This window comes from Gymnodraco acuticeps, unplaced genomic scaffold, assembly GCF_902827175.1.
Source record: "Gymnodraco acuticeps unplaced genomic scaffold, fGymAcu1.1, whole genome shotgun sequence".
Lineage (NCBI taxonomy): Eukaryota > Metazoa > Chordata > Actinopteri > Perciformes > Bathydraconidae > Gymnodraco > Gymnodraco acuticeps.
In genome coordinates, this window is record NW_022989766.1 from 340,390 (window position 1) to 356,153 (window position 15,764).

General features: G+C 43.1%; 1 protein-coding gene across 1 annotated transcript in view; it reads right to left on the bottom strand.

Annotated features, from left to right (window-relative positions):
- Positions 1 to 15,764, bottom strand: part of LOC117546297 (AT-rich interactive domain-containing protein 3A-like) — a 55,142-nt gene that overhangs the window by 4,227 nt on the left and 35,151 nt on the right. Inside the window, 4 exon segments of the mRNA XM_034216487.1 lie at positions 1,214 to 1,490; positions 1,891 to 1,934; positions 4,593 to 4,801; positions 14,947 to 15,130. Of these exon segments, the coding sequence (XP_034072378.1) occupies positions 1,214 to 1,490; positions 1,891 to 1,934; positions 4,593 to 4,801; positions 14,947 to 15,130 (714 nt within the window).

A 15,764-nucleotide genomic window follows, 5' to 3' on the forward strand; every position in this document is an offset into this window, starting at 1 on the left:
CTCATCCTAATTTTCGGCCTTGATGTAACAACATTCATAATTAAGTAAATGTAACACCCTTTTCACCCCGGTTACACTTTTCATTTGCCCTGTACGATGGGCGCTGTAAGTGATGAAAATGGGGGATGTTGGCTTATCTGGCGCCCGCAGCTCACAGCGAAAATGCGAGGGAGCGTGGGAGAGAGGGAGGGCGCTGTTGTTATTAGCATCTGGTGCTAGCTGCTCTAACGGAAGAAGAAGATGTTTCTACAATAATGTGGAGGGAGAGTCCTCTCCAGTCAGACTGAGAGGCTGATAAGTTAACTACAGCTCAGTGAGGTAAAGGACTCTGAGTGTTTAGATAGTTCACTTTAGTCTAAGTTCAAACGGTTTGATCACAATTTATGTAAACACATATTTCAAGGCACTCCTTTATAATTATTGGGATAAACAGGTTTGAAATCATTCCAATGTATACTATAGGACAGTAACCAAACATATCCTTTTAAAACTGGACTTTCGACCCAAACCCAGCTGTTGACTTGTGGATGCAAGCAGCTAATCACAGACTCAACCAGAGAGAAAGAAGTAGGCCTACATCATCAGCTACCATGTCTGACAGAGAGGAAGACAGTGAGGAGAACAGTCAGGAGGGTAGTGATGACAGCTTGTAGGATTACTGGTCGTGCTAATGTTGTCTTGTGTTCACCTCTGCATGTGTGTTCTGTGTTCACCTCTACATGTGTGTTCTGTGTTCACCTCTGCATGTGTGTTCTGTGTTCACCTCTGCATGTGTGTTCTGTGTTCACCTCTGCATGTGTGTTCTGTGCCGTGTGTCTGACAAATAAAGACCGGTTTATTTATTTCAATTTAAGGATGAGCACCAAGCAACATCTCCAGGTGCTCCTTTGAGAATTAGGGCAAAAAAGTTATGTGCACCCCTGAACATAAGGATCTCAGATAATGAGAAACTTATAATAAAATAAAAAGAGACTAGGCCTTTGCCCCCGATCAGACCTGCTCACACTTTGCCTGGTGATCACTGATGACACTATGATTATGGTGCTCAATCAGAATCAGGTTTATCACCAGGTCAAATTCCTCGTACGTTCACCCTACCTGCATGAACGGCAGAAAATAGAAGTTTTTAGCCTGGAGATATCACTCCTTTCGGCGTAGTGATACGCTGCATTTTAACATTAAAACACATGTTGACCCTCCAATCCTCACTGACCTCTGGCTGTGATGTTGGGGTTTCCCAGGCGCATGTTGAGGGGCATCTGAGAGGCCATGGCCAGCAGGTTGTGTTGGAAGGCTTGCTGCATGAGGCGCTGCTGCTCCTCCGCCATGCGCCGGGCCATCTTCCTCTCCGGGCCCTCCCCCCCGCCCGGCTCCAGCTTCTCCCGCAGCTGCTCCAGAGTGGCGGCTCTCGCCAGGCCGGAGACCTGGTGGTGCCCGAGGGCCAGAGCCATGGAGGGGCGGCCCGCCAGCATGGAGGGGGGCAGGTGGTCCTCTGAGGAGAGAGGAGAGAAGAACAAGATGAGATAAGATAAGAAGTACTTTATTAATCCTAATTTGGAGATATATCTAATTGTGATTATTTTGACTGATAATTGCGATATGATTAGAATAGTATTAGATCAGGATTAGAATTTGTTTATTAATTCTGCCCGCCAGCATGGAGGGGGGCAGGTGGTCTTCTGGAGGAGAGGGGATTCAAGGCTAGTTATGTCAATGAACATGTTAGGTCACAGGCTCCTCCAACAGGGCGACACAATAACACAGACAGTAATACAAATAACATAGAGCAGAAATAGTAAGGCACAATATAAGATAAGAAGTATTGGAATTTGTTTATTAATTCTGCCCGCCAGCTTGGGGGGGGGGGTGGTCCTCTGAGGAGAGAGAAACATGGAGGGATGCTTTAATTTGTGAACTGGGAGTACATTTAAGATCTCCTATTATACCATTTGTAGGCATATATTATGAGCCTCAGATACAAATATATAGAAAACATGTCTATGAAGTGTTGCTCAAAATACCAAACAGAATGTAGCCTCAGACCGCTCTGTTTCACTTCCTGTGACTGAAGTGATGACTCTGGGTCCGTAGCTTTAAAAGAGAGGAGAGCTCATGAGGAGAAACTCAGATAAATGCTGCCGTGATGAAACGCCATGTCATGTTCCAAACCACATCAAGGATGATTTCTGAAACAGGATGGAGCTCAAACGCTTTTTCTCTCTCAGGTTTACCACGAGGTGAGTTCCTTTTTGTTTCCTGACTTTTTACATCACATACAATTGAATTTAAATTGTCCGAGGACGATATCTCTACAATTAAAATACTCCCAATGAATGAGTTGCACGGACTTCTTACATCACTAGCATAGAATAACTTCCTTCACTTTCAATACAAACTAAACAGATCTGATGAGTGACGTGTGCAAAAGCAGTCCCACATCATTCAGTCAAACAGTCCTTTTTACCCCCATAAATCTGAGGGTAAAACACTCCCCACTTTAGGACTACTACTGTTTGTTTTCTGATTTAGTGTCAAGCGTCTTTGAGCACTGGGAAAAGCGCTATAAAAGTTAAATGTATTATTATTATTAAAACACAGGCCATCCCACGAGGGTCCGGCATACATAATGACCGTCATCAACGCTCAGCTTCAAAGCTCATAAAGTGTGGGAACCATATCATTAATGAGGAGGGGAAAAGGTGAGGGCTCTCCGCAGCCGGGGGGAAAACATGGACTCTAAAAACACCTGGATGGACTACACACACACACACACACACACACACACACACACCCTGATGTGGGGGAGAGGCATGACATGTTGCGAGAATGTAATACGCAAATGTAACAGCACACTCCCATACCAACATTCCTGCATACGCTGCCACACACACACACACACACACACACACACACACACACACACACACACACACACACACACACACACACACACACACACACACACACACACACACACACACACACACACACACACACACACACACACACACACACACACACACACACACACACACAGCAGGTGCTCGGATGAAGAGTATTCTGGTCTGTCGTCAGGGCCTATATATATAATGCCTTTAAATGCTTGTTAATCATGCTGATAGAGAGTTTTTTTAAAAGTGTTTTTAAATCATTAAAGGGACAGTACACGCCAAAATCAGAGATATGTATCTTCTATTTTACCTGTAGAGGTTGTTATCAATCAAGATGGTTTCTTAGTGTTATATTTAACGTATCTATGTGGATATCACGCCCTCTGTCGCACAACTAGTCAAACCAACACCTGAGTGAACCAGGACTAACAGATGAGGTTTTTTGTTTACCCTTAAACCAAAAACGTACTTATTTTCTGTGTAATTTATCAAACTACAGAAGATAGCTTTTTGGTGGAAGTGTTGGAGATATTGGAGTTAGATGACACTTTGATTATGGTGCTCAAAGCGCCAAAACTTAAAACAACTGTATATTTTCCAGAAATCATGAGACCTTTTTGTGAGCAGTTTCAAGTAGGAACTACTTTCTTTCCAGCGTGTCACTCCGCCGAAAGTAGTGATATCTACAGGCTCGTTCTTTGAGGGGTATGGTTTTGAAGGGAAAATAGTTCCTACTTAAAAATGCTCCCAACAAACTTAGTGGATTATTATTGTTAGTCAGTAAAAAAAACGTACTTTAATCAGATAAAAAAACAGTAAAGAAAAACAGGAAATATTAAATGTTGCAGCTCTTTTGACATTAAATACTTAATAATAATGTGTTGTTCATAATGTAAATATAAAATGTTTTGATAGATTTGGTGTTTTAATATCGTCTTTACTTAATGATCTAGTAAAAAACACATTTTCTAATTTAATGTCTCTTTAAAACTAAAGCCTTTTCTGTTTTTTTAATACACGTGTTTGTCCACCAGAGGGCAGTGATCTCCTTCAAACACTCCCAGCACATCTGTAACACCGGTTTACTCTGACCAGTACAGAGAGGCCTCATTATGTGGCGTACATATTTACCCAGATAAATGAAACCTCCGCAGATGTAGAGAGGGTTTCTGAACATGTCCGTATATCTGAGAGCTGTTTACTTACAGGTTATTTAAGGCAGGTTATTTTAGAAGGAAACCCCAATACATCATTAGTTTAGTTATTTAGATTTCATGACTAATTGTTTAGTGTTTAAAATGTCCACTTAGGTTTCTAAAAAGTCATTAAATGTGATGTTTTTCCATTTAATATTGACTTAAATATGATGTTAAACAGATACAAGTTTAGTTTTGTGTACAAAAATAAATGAATTGATCCTCAGCTTTAATTGTGTTCAGTTAAAAGCTAATACAGATGATTTACAAAGGACACATTTTTCGTTTTTCAGTCCAAAAACAAAGGTTTTAACTTAAATTTGAACAAAAAAAATACAGATTATTGCAGTTTATTTAACATTGAATACTGATTTGAGACTCTTTATATTAGAAATGGTGCATACAAGCTAACATTTCCGTCTCTTTAGCTGCTAGACGTTTCTACATCCACAGCTTCATGGCTCCTACCTTTCTTCATAACGTGTCCCGGGAGAGACGTGCATGCCGTTGAGCGCGGCGAGGCTGCCCAGGTGCATCTTGGGAGGAGAGAGGATGTGTGGCGCGGTGCTCGGGGAGGGGGAGAAGCGGAAGAGGCTGCTGCTGTAACTCGGACGCCGGCCTTCACGTCTGTTGCTGTCGATGGCAGCCTGAAGCTCACCTGGAGAACTGAGACCCTTCCTCTCACACTCAAACGGGTACAAGTACTTCATGTACCTGAGGAGAGAAAACACAGAGAGGAAATACATCAGATCACCAGGAAATACATCGGATCACCAGGAAACACATCGGATCACCAGGAAATACATCGGATCACCAGGAAACACATCGGATCACCAGGAAACATTCACATGGGAAGTATCAAAGGAGTATTTATGATGTTAAGGCATGAAATCTGTACTACATCAGATCACTATGAAATACACTAAAATGGGAAGTATTTATGATATTAAGGCATGAAAACTGTTCAAATATGTACTTTTATAAACTATAAGCACATTTATGGAGGCCCATGTGTGTTTTCAATCAATATTATGAAACACGTTTTCAAAATAGTCACTAAATATCTGAAAACATTCAGAAACTTTCTTTTGAAACATCTTATTTTGAGATAAGTCATTATTTTGAGATACTACTTTATGATTTGACAAGGTATTTTCATTAATTTAAGATCCTTGGTCACCATCTTGACCACATTTATCTTAATTTGCGATATTATTTCATGATTTCAGGTCAGGTAAATCAGGTTTGTATATCTGCCTTAAAAAAGATTCCCTTAAAGAACTGTATGATTTCAAGTTTCTTGGCAAAAACTACATTTAAAAGTACAATTTCTGAGTGGAGCTTGAACGCAACATAATGTAATTCAATGGAACCTAATGCTAGATTTAGTCTTTTGTCGTCGTATATCTGTTTTTGGATATAAACATAGACATGATTTTAAGTGACTATGTGATTATTTTGAGATACTACTTAATTGTTTTAATTTTATTAAAGATACTTAAATAAACGATGTGTTTTTGGATATTTGTGGAGTTAGGTGGTCCGCGAGTGTTTTTTTATTGGTTAAGTGGTCCTTGGTATGAAAAAGTTTGAGAAACACTGCTCTAAATTAACAGACAGAGAATCAGCACTTTGGAAACAGGGCTGAAACAGAGGGGATTATGGGTAATGCTGCAATGATCTGTTTGGTGTTTCGAGCCAAACACTTCAGAGACATGTTTTGTATATATCTGAGACATATCATATATTGATGAGAAACAGTATGATAGTTCAGTGGTTCTCAAACTTTGTTCAATCATGTTCCCCCTTTGAAACAAATATTCAGCCACGTACCCCCCGATCAGCGCAAAAACCATTTGTTAAGGAAAAAAAGCCAATATAAAGAGGTACAGTACAGCGCTGCACCATCAGTGTCTGATTCATTAAAACAACAACCTTGTAACTGAGAAACACTTAAATGCTACATTTCAAATGTTTACAATCCATCACTAAATTCATGGCAAACCAATTTTAACATCAAGCAATAACACAGAGACGACATTAGCTGCATTTAACTGATCTTTTTAATAAGTTACAATGTAGTGAAACATGGGCTTGTGCTTCACTGAGGATCTTTGTCGTTCTGACAGGGAGGCAAACTGCAGTTATTACACTTCGCGTTTTGAAATATGTGTAACTCTGTTAATATAAAACCCACACTGCTCAAACTTCATTACTTCTCCTAAAATTGGCATTTTATGAGCATGGGATTTTGACCCCTCATATAAACATATGCATAATGCATATGCGGCCTATGCTTTGCGGCCACAAGCCGTTGCCAAGCAACGCTTATTGTTAGGTCCTTTGATAAGCAGGCAGTCATATAATTAACTAGAACTAGCTAGATCTGATAGATTTGGACATCAACGCGAGTGAAGTCTAACCGGACGCGAGAGAGAGAGATCAGAGATCAGATCAGCTGCTGCTGACTGAGAACACGCAGCTCTGCATGATCACAGCTCCGACGCTGTGACGGACCGTTGAGCGGAGCACAATTAAATACACTAAGAGTTAGACCTAACACACTTAGCTGTACATCTACTCTGGAACAAGCTAAACTAGTTATAAATATATGTATTCTTTACTGCCGGGTCACTCATTACAGGTTCAGCGAGCTGCACGAGACTGACGGGCTGTCAGGAGAGGGAGAGGAAAAGAGAGCGCCCCGTTTATTTTTCCATTTTATTATCCAGAGATTCTGTAAACCTTTGAATAAAGTAGTTAATCTACTATTAGTAGTTTGTTTAAATGCATTCATTTTTTTATTTTTCATTAACATAAAATAAATCTCACGTACCCCCTGCAGTACCCCAACGTACCCCCAGGGGTCCGCGTACCCCCATTTGAGAACCACTGTGATAGGGGACCTTTCATTTAAGTGCAGCTCTGATATAAGATGCTGTTTCTTGATGGTAATTTATTTATTTATTCATTTGGCTTCATGGTGAGAGATTTCAGTTTCTCCTTGAGGTGCAAAATACGTCTGAGAGTTTTTACAAGTAGTTTACCAACGGAGGAGTACAACCACATATCTTTAGATTGTTAAAGCGTGGATACATTGCTTTATTGTCAGTGTAAAGATTTCCTTTTGAATTAAAAGTATTTCATCCTACAAAGAACCGTCTTTCATTTGATCCCTGCATGCAACATAATTATTTTACTTAATTTGATCATTTATTTATTATTTATTGCGATGATTATCCTGGCAAAAGTAATTCGCAATATTATCCAAAACCCTTACTAAATTGGTATTAAATGCATAACATCTATATAATATGGCACTAAGACATAATCGAATCAATCAAATAATTAAAAAACTAATATTTGTATTGCATCATAGATAGGATCTTAATTTTAAGACAAATAAACAAATATAGAATTTTTTTAATTAAGGTTCTCAAAAACAATGGAGCGTGAGATGGGCCGGAGAGTCGGAGCAGCGGGAGCGGTACTGCAGTCGCTTTACCGCACCGTTGTGACGAACAGGGAGCTGAGCCAGAAGGCAAAGTCTACTCTTTCTACCGGGCCATTTTCGTTCCTACCCTCACCTATGGTCATGAAGGATGGGTCATGACCGAAAGAACGAGATTGCGGATACAAGCGGCCGAGATGGGTTTTCTCCGCAGGGTGGCTGGTGTCTCCCTTAGGGATAAGGTGAGAAGTTCGGTCATCCGGGAGGGACTCGGAGTTGAACCGCTCCTCCTTCGCGTCGAAAGGAGCCAGTTGAGGTGGTTCGGGCACCTAGTTAGGATGCCACCTGGGTGCCTCCCTAGGGAGGTGTTCCAGGCACGTCCAGCTGGGAAGAGACCGAGGGGTAGACCTAGGACCAGGTGGAGGGATTATATCTCTTCGCTGGCCTGGGAGCGCCTTGGGATCCCCCAGTCAGAGCTGGTTGATGTGGCCAGGGAAAATAAAGTTTGGGGCTCTCTGCTGGAACTGCTACCTCCGCGACCCGACCACGGATAAGCGGGAGAAGATGGATGACTTAATAATTTCTGTATTTTTTTATTTTATTTCCCTACTTTAACAGCATTTCTAAGACAAAATGCAGCTATTGTGAGTGTTTTCTTATACTCTAATCCACAATAAATTCCCCATGGTCCCACCCCTTTGTGTTAACTGTGTTTCCCTAATCCCTCACCCCTAATTATAGAAAACCCCCATTGTATAAGTGACATTTCTAAAATCAGATTACTCCAGCAAGCCGACGGTAACCTTCTCACATGTATGGCACAGGATTTAATGAGACACCTGGTATGACAATTGTGCAAGGACACGTTTTGTATGCTGAGTATACTTAGATGACATCACAGCTCTGGTATTTAAGAGCCAAAAAGAAAATGAACATACTGTGTTGTGCATGCTGATAATGCTGGGATGGCAGATCAATAAGAGGCTAAGAGCAGCGTCCATTAGATAGAGCAACATTAAAAATACATAACGGATCATTAGTGCACCGGATAGAGAGGTGTAGAGAAGGATTTCCATCAAGATAGCAACGGGGATTTTAGTCGCGGTTTTTCTGTGCAATCTGTCGGTCAAACCCCACCCTAGTCATAGCGAACTCTGACCTAAATCACATCAATACATCTATAGGGATCAATGGGAGCTGTGTGTGATGTAATATACACACGGATTGGATGTGAAGAGGGAAGGAAACAAACCCGCATTTGTATAAACACACAGGCACGGGTTATTATTGACATCGCGGCTTATAACCAACACACACATGAAAAAATATCCACATACTCTCACACACACATATGGGATAAGGAACGTGCTTGTTTGCAGCTGAGAAGACACACACATTTGAAATTCTTTATTTAGTTCACCGTAAATTAAATTAGCGCTTACGTAAAGATGGATAGGATGCTCATTGGGTGACTACTGCATCCAATTAAGAGAATTTCATTGGTTGTTTTGTGACATAAACAGGGAAAACGTAGCATTTGATACCAGAGTAAAACGATAACAATAAATCCTGTGGACTTTAATATATGTTATTTGTTAATACTGTTTGCTTCCTGAAGGTTATAATTCACTTTTTGATATATCTTTGTAAACATCTGCCTTAAACTACTGTATCTTTTCAAGTAGATTAGAGAAAACTACAATTAAAAGGGCTTAAATGTGTCCAAATCATGATAAGGGTCCTATTCTTATTACATTTCCGTTTTTGTTGTTCATTTTTTTATATTTCATTTAATTTTATAATGTTTTCATTGCATTTCTATATGTGCTTCTTTTGTACAATTTAATTCCTCTTACTGTGTACAGGTATGCAGCATCATACACCAAAACTAATTCATTGAATGTGTAAACTATCTTGGAAATAAAGCAGATTCTGGTTCTGTTAGCTAAGGCTGCTAACAGCTAACAGCTAGCATTAAGTAGCTTTCTCCTGCTGGTTTTATCTTTGATTTGTTGTTCACGATGTAGCATTAAAAGGGAAAAACACTATATCGTTACTGGCTCGGCCCTGATGGTATCTTGTGAACTGTAGTATCGTCCCGTTTTCAGATTTAGCATCGACCTGGTACTGGTAAATTCTATATTTGCTTCTTTTTTTATAGCTAATAGCTAGCATTAGATAGCTTTCTCCTGCAGGTTTCATCACGGATTTGGTGTTCGCACGCTGTAACTTTACGAGGGAAACCAGGACACATCATTAGTGAGTTTACTACATTACCCTCGACCCTGACTGTAGTACCGTCACGTTTTCAGATTTGTTGCATCGACTTGGTAACTAATCATCAGTTTTTGTGACGTCTACAAAAACTCGATATCTTGCCGAGTATATTTGTCTGATATCTAGTCAGAATATGTCTCTACACTTGATATAAGACATAATAATGTACCGTTCACAAGGTGAGTCGGAAACAGGCTTCTCGTTATTAGGCTTTAATAACTCTTGTTTGACAACAGATGATCACAGGTACATGTACACTTTGTGGGTTCTACCTCACACTAACCTAACTCCTACCCCTACACATATATTTATAGCAGTGTCAACGTCACAACTCCCCGCCCTCCCCCGTCCGCTCCCCCAACCACAGGCCCGCACCTCAACCAGCATCACTGTGCAGCTCTATGATTGGCAGAGAGACGGGGGATGCCTGAGTGACACCCTGGACATCTTATGCAGGGTCGCTACACTACCCCCCCACTACAAAGTTCCTCGCCCACGAGGAACAAACAAACACAGCACAACACTACATCTACACACTGTACTTTGACTAGGAAGGTCTGGGTGGACTACCATCCCTTCCAGTGAGACCAGGGCGCATTCTTGCCCTCTACAGGAACTGAGGGGTCTCACTATAACTTTTCTACCAAACAAAGTCTCTGAAGCGACCCGGGGGTCGTGTCTGCCTTCTCGGCAGGGGGACTGGGGTTGCCGGATCTGGCCCAGGCGGCGAAAAAATGGGGGGACTCTCAGTCCCTGATGGGGGACTGCTGCTCTGTTCGCCGGGGGGCCTGAGTGGGGATGTCGAGGGGACGGCTGTGGGCCCCGAGGTTCCTTGGGTCTGTGGGGAAGCGACTCCTCTGTATGGAGCCAATCTGTCTCTGTGGAGCACCACTTTTCTCCCCTTTGGTGGCAGCTGCACCCTGTAGACCACTTCCCCCACCCTCTCCAGTACTCTGCAGGGACCAACCCACTGACTGTCCAGTTTTGGGCACCGGCCTTTCTTTCGTTGTGGGCTGTAGACCCAAACCAGCTCCCCGGCCCGGAAATGCTGCCCTCTGGTCCTGGTGTCATAGTTCCGCTTCTGTCCACCTCGTCCAGTCTCAGCTCCATCTCCTTCAGTTCGCCTCCGAGTCTGAACCTCACAGAGTCCAGGGTCTGCTCCGCCTCTGCCTTCATCGAGGCCTCTCTGTGTTGGGCGTTCTGCTCCATGGTACTCCTCTCCGCTATAGCTACGCTTGCCTGCTTCTGGGACTCATCCAGCTGAGATTTACAGGTATCCAACTCTGCATCTGTCCTTTTCAGGTCTTCTAGAGTTTTCAAAGTCTCCAGTTGGGATTGTTCTAGCTTATTCTGGAGCTCGTTGTAACCTTGCTGCAGCGCCTTAGCGTCTCTACCCATCTCGCTGATCCTTTCCTGGTACTTGATGCAGTCCCTCTGCAGCTGCCGGACCTCCAGCTGCTTCTCCCTCAGCAGCTCCTCCTGCTTACCAGACTCTGCTTCTGCTCTCTCTCTCTGTGCTTGCCTCATGTCCTCCTCCAGCCTGGCGGCCCGGTTGCTCTCGCTCTGTGCCTCAGCCTCCAACTCGGCCCGCTCCCTTGCCAACCGCTCCACCTCCCGCTGCAGCTCGGCCAGGTGGTCCCGGTTGTCCGCCGCCTCCTGCTGATAGTCTGCGATGCTGCCGTTGAGCTGGGACAGCTGATTCGTCAGACGCTCCTCCAGGTTGTCCTTCTCGGCTTCCAGGCTCCTGAGCAGCTCTTTAAACTGCGCCTCCCTCTTGGCACCCTCCTCCACCAGGCTCCTTTCACTCTCTTTGCCCTCTTGGAGTCACTTCTCCAGAGAGGCCACAAGTTTCTCCTTCTCTTTACTCTCCTGGAGATCTCGCTCAAGAGAGGCCAGCTCCGCTTTGAGTCTAGCCTCCTGTTGCTGCCGCAGTTCCCTCTCTGCCTTGACAGCTGCTTCCATCTCCCTCATTTTCTCCTCTAATAAAACTTGAACACTTTCAGTCATTTCGGTAACCCATACAGGCTTCTCCTCCTCTCTGCTGCTCCTCACAGCCGGTGGTACCGGCCCTCCGTTGCTCCTCGCCGCTACACTCCACACAATCTCTCTCTCCACAGCCATCTCCAAGGCCGCCTGCAGGGACTGTGGATGCTGCAGCCCCAACCCTGAAGTCCGCAGGGAGGAGAGCCCTGATGAATTGATCACGTGCCAGCTCACTCTGCACTCTGGGTGGCATGTGTGCATATGCCCCGCCGCGTCAGGCTCTCCACGTCGTTAGCCAACGCACGCAGCGTCTCTCCAGACTTCCTACAGCGGTTACTCAATTCGTTCCGGAGCAGCTCTGGCGGGAAACACTGTCCAAACCGCCTCTTCAAAGCCCCCGCTAACGCTTCATAGCTGTGTTGGTCCTCAAGGCTAAGTAGTAGCAGACATGAAAGAGCCTCGTCTGTGAGGCACAAAGCTAGCTGTAGTGCTTTAGTCTCTATTGACCACCCCCCGGCATGTGCAAGTAGTTCAAATTGGGCATGGAAAGCCTCCCAGTCTGCCTTACCCGAGTATTTGGGTGTTTTCACGGACGCGGCGGCTGCTACTGGTTGATGGGCGCCGCCATTGTTTACATCCAGCTTGGAAATGGCGCGAAATGCCGCTGAAGACCGCCACATTCCCGCGTCTCTAGCCATCTTCACCGCCGACTATCTCAGGCGCTCTCTCGCCTCCCGTGCACTCCTGAACTCCCCACTCATGTCCTTCGACCACCCGCATGCTCCATCTTCCTCTCCATCACTACTTTCCTGCTTCACTCTCATCTTGCTGAACTTTTCCATCTCCGCTAGCTTACCGGCTAGCTCCGTGACGCAGTTACGAACTCTCGTCAGGATAGACGTCCTCCGTTCGAAAAGTCACTTCTGACACCAATGTAGCGTTCACAAGGTGAGTCGGAAACAGGCTTCTCGTTATTAGGCTTTAATAACTCTTGTTTGACAACAGATGATCACAGGTAAATGTACCCTTGTGGATTCAACTTCACACTAACCTAACTCCTACCCCTACACATATATTTATAGTAGTGTCTACGTCACAACTCCCCGCCCTCCCCCTTCCGCTCCCCCAACCACAGGCCCGCACCTCAACCAGCATCACTGTGCAGCTCTATGATTGGCAGAGAGACGGGGGATGCCTGAGTGACACCCTGGACATCCTATGCAGGGTCGCTACAATAACTTCGGCAGTAACAATGCAGTGAGATATCGGTTCTTGTTTTTAGACAATGCATCATCTTGTTAAGTCAAAGAATCTTATTTTGAGTTGTATCTCAGATTTTGTTACATATTTATTAGAAAATCACCAACTAACATCAGAAAACAGAAAACCTTTGAGCATTTGCGGCTTATATTGTAACACAACATTTCATGATTCTGGTCAAATATAGTTCAAAATGAGTTCTCCCAGCTAATCACACGATCTGATTTATCTAAATATCCCTTCTTATTTCAAGAAATGTTACCAAGCTATTTTTCACTTGTTCTATTGGCAGATCTTTTTACTTATTTCAAGTGAAAACAGCTTGTTTTCATTATTGTTTAACTTGTTTTTGGAGCAGCATTTTTTACAGCGTACTCACTAGCTAACAGCTAACAGCTAGCATCAAGTAGCTTTCTCCTGTGGGTTTTATCAAGGATTTGGTGTTCACTAGTGATGGGAATTCCGGCTCTTCTTGGTGAGCCGGATCATTTGGCTCGGCTCACCAAGAAGAGCCGGCTCTTTCGGCTCCCAAACGGCTCTTCAGTTTACCACATATTATACCTTTTAATTAAATCAAATGTAGCCCTGTTTTGACTAATGATTTATATGTGTACACATATATCACTTAAATTATTCAATACATCCTTTGTACTGAAGTATTCAAAAGTAAAAATTACATCTTTAATATAAATGATTTGCTGTGGCCAATTGTTTTCATTGCATTTACAGACCCGTGCAACTCTCTGATACCACCCAATGAATGCATTGACTTGCTTGTATAACCACGCTACACAAAACAGATAGCAACACCTATAAAAACTATAGGTGTAATACTACTAACTGTATCGACCTATATAAACTATATAAATATAGTTTTTTTTTCAAAATACCAAAAAGATCCTGCATTTTAGCCATGCCTCATTTCGCTCTATTTGCTCTTTCCAGCGCTGTTTTTGCAGAGGGCTGATTCTGTGTGCTGCAGCTGACCACGCCCCCCTGCAGGAGAGGGGAGCGTGCTTTGAGATCAGCTGCTGGGCTCAGAAGAGGGGGAGAAAAAGAGATCTCCGTCCTCCGTGTTTTATTCTTATAGAAGTAAGAAGAGAAGTAATGGGGCAGAAACCCTCCTTTTTACGCAGCGGCCCAGACATAGACATCAAACGGCGACACATATTCAGTTGCCAGTTACTTTGGCATTAGGGCAGGGATATCTAGATACTTTCCAAGGTTTGACATCATGAAGTGTGCTACTTTTAAAGCAAGCAACGATGTTTTCAAATATGTAATCAAAAAGCTCCTCAAAAACGCTATCAAAGCAGTTCCTGCCGTTGCTACGTAGTTCAAACAGTAACAACGGACTACTTTTCTTAGCGGATGCATGTCAATTTAAATCAATACATAAAACTATTTTTTAAATCAATAAAATCATTTTCTAAATCCATAAAATAAAAGCATTTCCATTAATATTGGGAGTCATGTCGTTACTTTGTTGAGAATTTGGCCATGTAATAAGCGGGATAATGTGAACATTGCACATTGCATAATGTGCCTTCATGCCGATCTAGATCCCTCCGCAAAAATGGCTCGTTCGCGGGACGAGAGCCGGCTCCCGTCGTTCACTTAAAAGAGCCGGCTCTTTGAGCCGGCTCGTTCGCGACCGACACATCACTGTGTTCACGCTGTTTACCAGGGAAACCAGGACATATCATTTGTGAGTTTATTATGAGTGCATTAGCCTCGGCCCTGACGGTAGTACCGGCACGTTTTCAGATTTTAGCATCGACCTGGTACCTAATCATCTGTTAAACCACTGCATTTCCTCAGGGTGATTAATAAAGGTCCTTCTTATCTGATCTTTTTTGGACATCCCTGTGCACATCTGAATACTCACTGTGTGCGCAGGGTGAAAGCAGCGCTGGTGATGGAGGTCGGCAGGTTGAGGCCCTTTGTGATTTCCCTCCAGATCTTCTTGTTGATCACCTCCACCAGGCCTCCCTTCTCCGTCACCAGCTTGTACAACATGTACAGATCCAGGACCTGCTTGGCCATAATTGGGATGCGATTGACCGGGGTTCCTATGGAAGAGCGGAAAAACCATACATTAAATCAATAGGGCATATAAATCATACAGCTGAATCGCAATAGCTTCGAGGCACACCATGAATGCATTGCAAAGTGCATCTGTGTATTACGTGTGCATGCATTTTTAAAATGAGACAATCCCAATGGGAATGGAGCCCATAATGCTGACGACTCCTCAGACATATTGGCACCTAACACAGAAAATACATTTAAAGCCGCTGCTGTAGAAATGACCAGGCAGGATGAAATCTAAATTATGCATTCATTCATTCCTCCACCAGCCACCATTTTAAAGGTCTAGCTCAGCCGCATGATGCATTACATTAATGCACACACACATTGCTTTTTTTTTTATTACTGCACATATTATTTTATTATTACTAGTAATATTATTAATAATGTTCAATAACTAACGTGCAATTACGTAACTACCACTACGGTTTTTGCACTACTAAATACTGTTAATATTTACATTAATGATGTGACTGTCGATGTGTCCTGTGTTTTGAATTGCTCTTTTGACGGCGCTGTTAGTGCACAGTCTTATTAATATTGTGCTGCTGTGTTTATTGTATTTTTGTAACAACAATTTCCTTCGGGATGAATCAAGTCTTATCTTGTATTTTA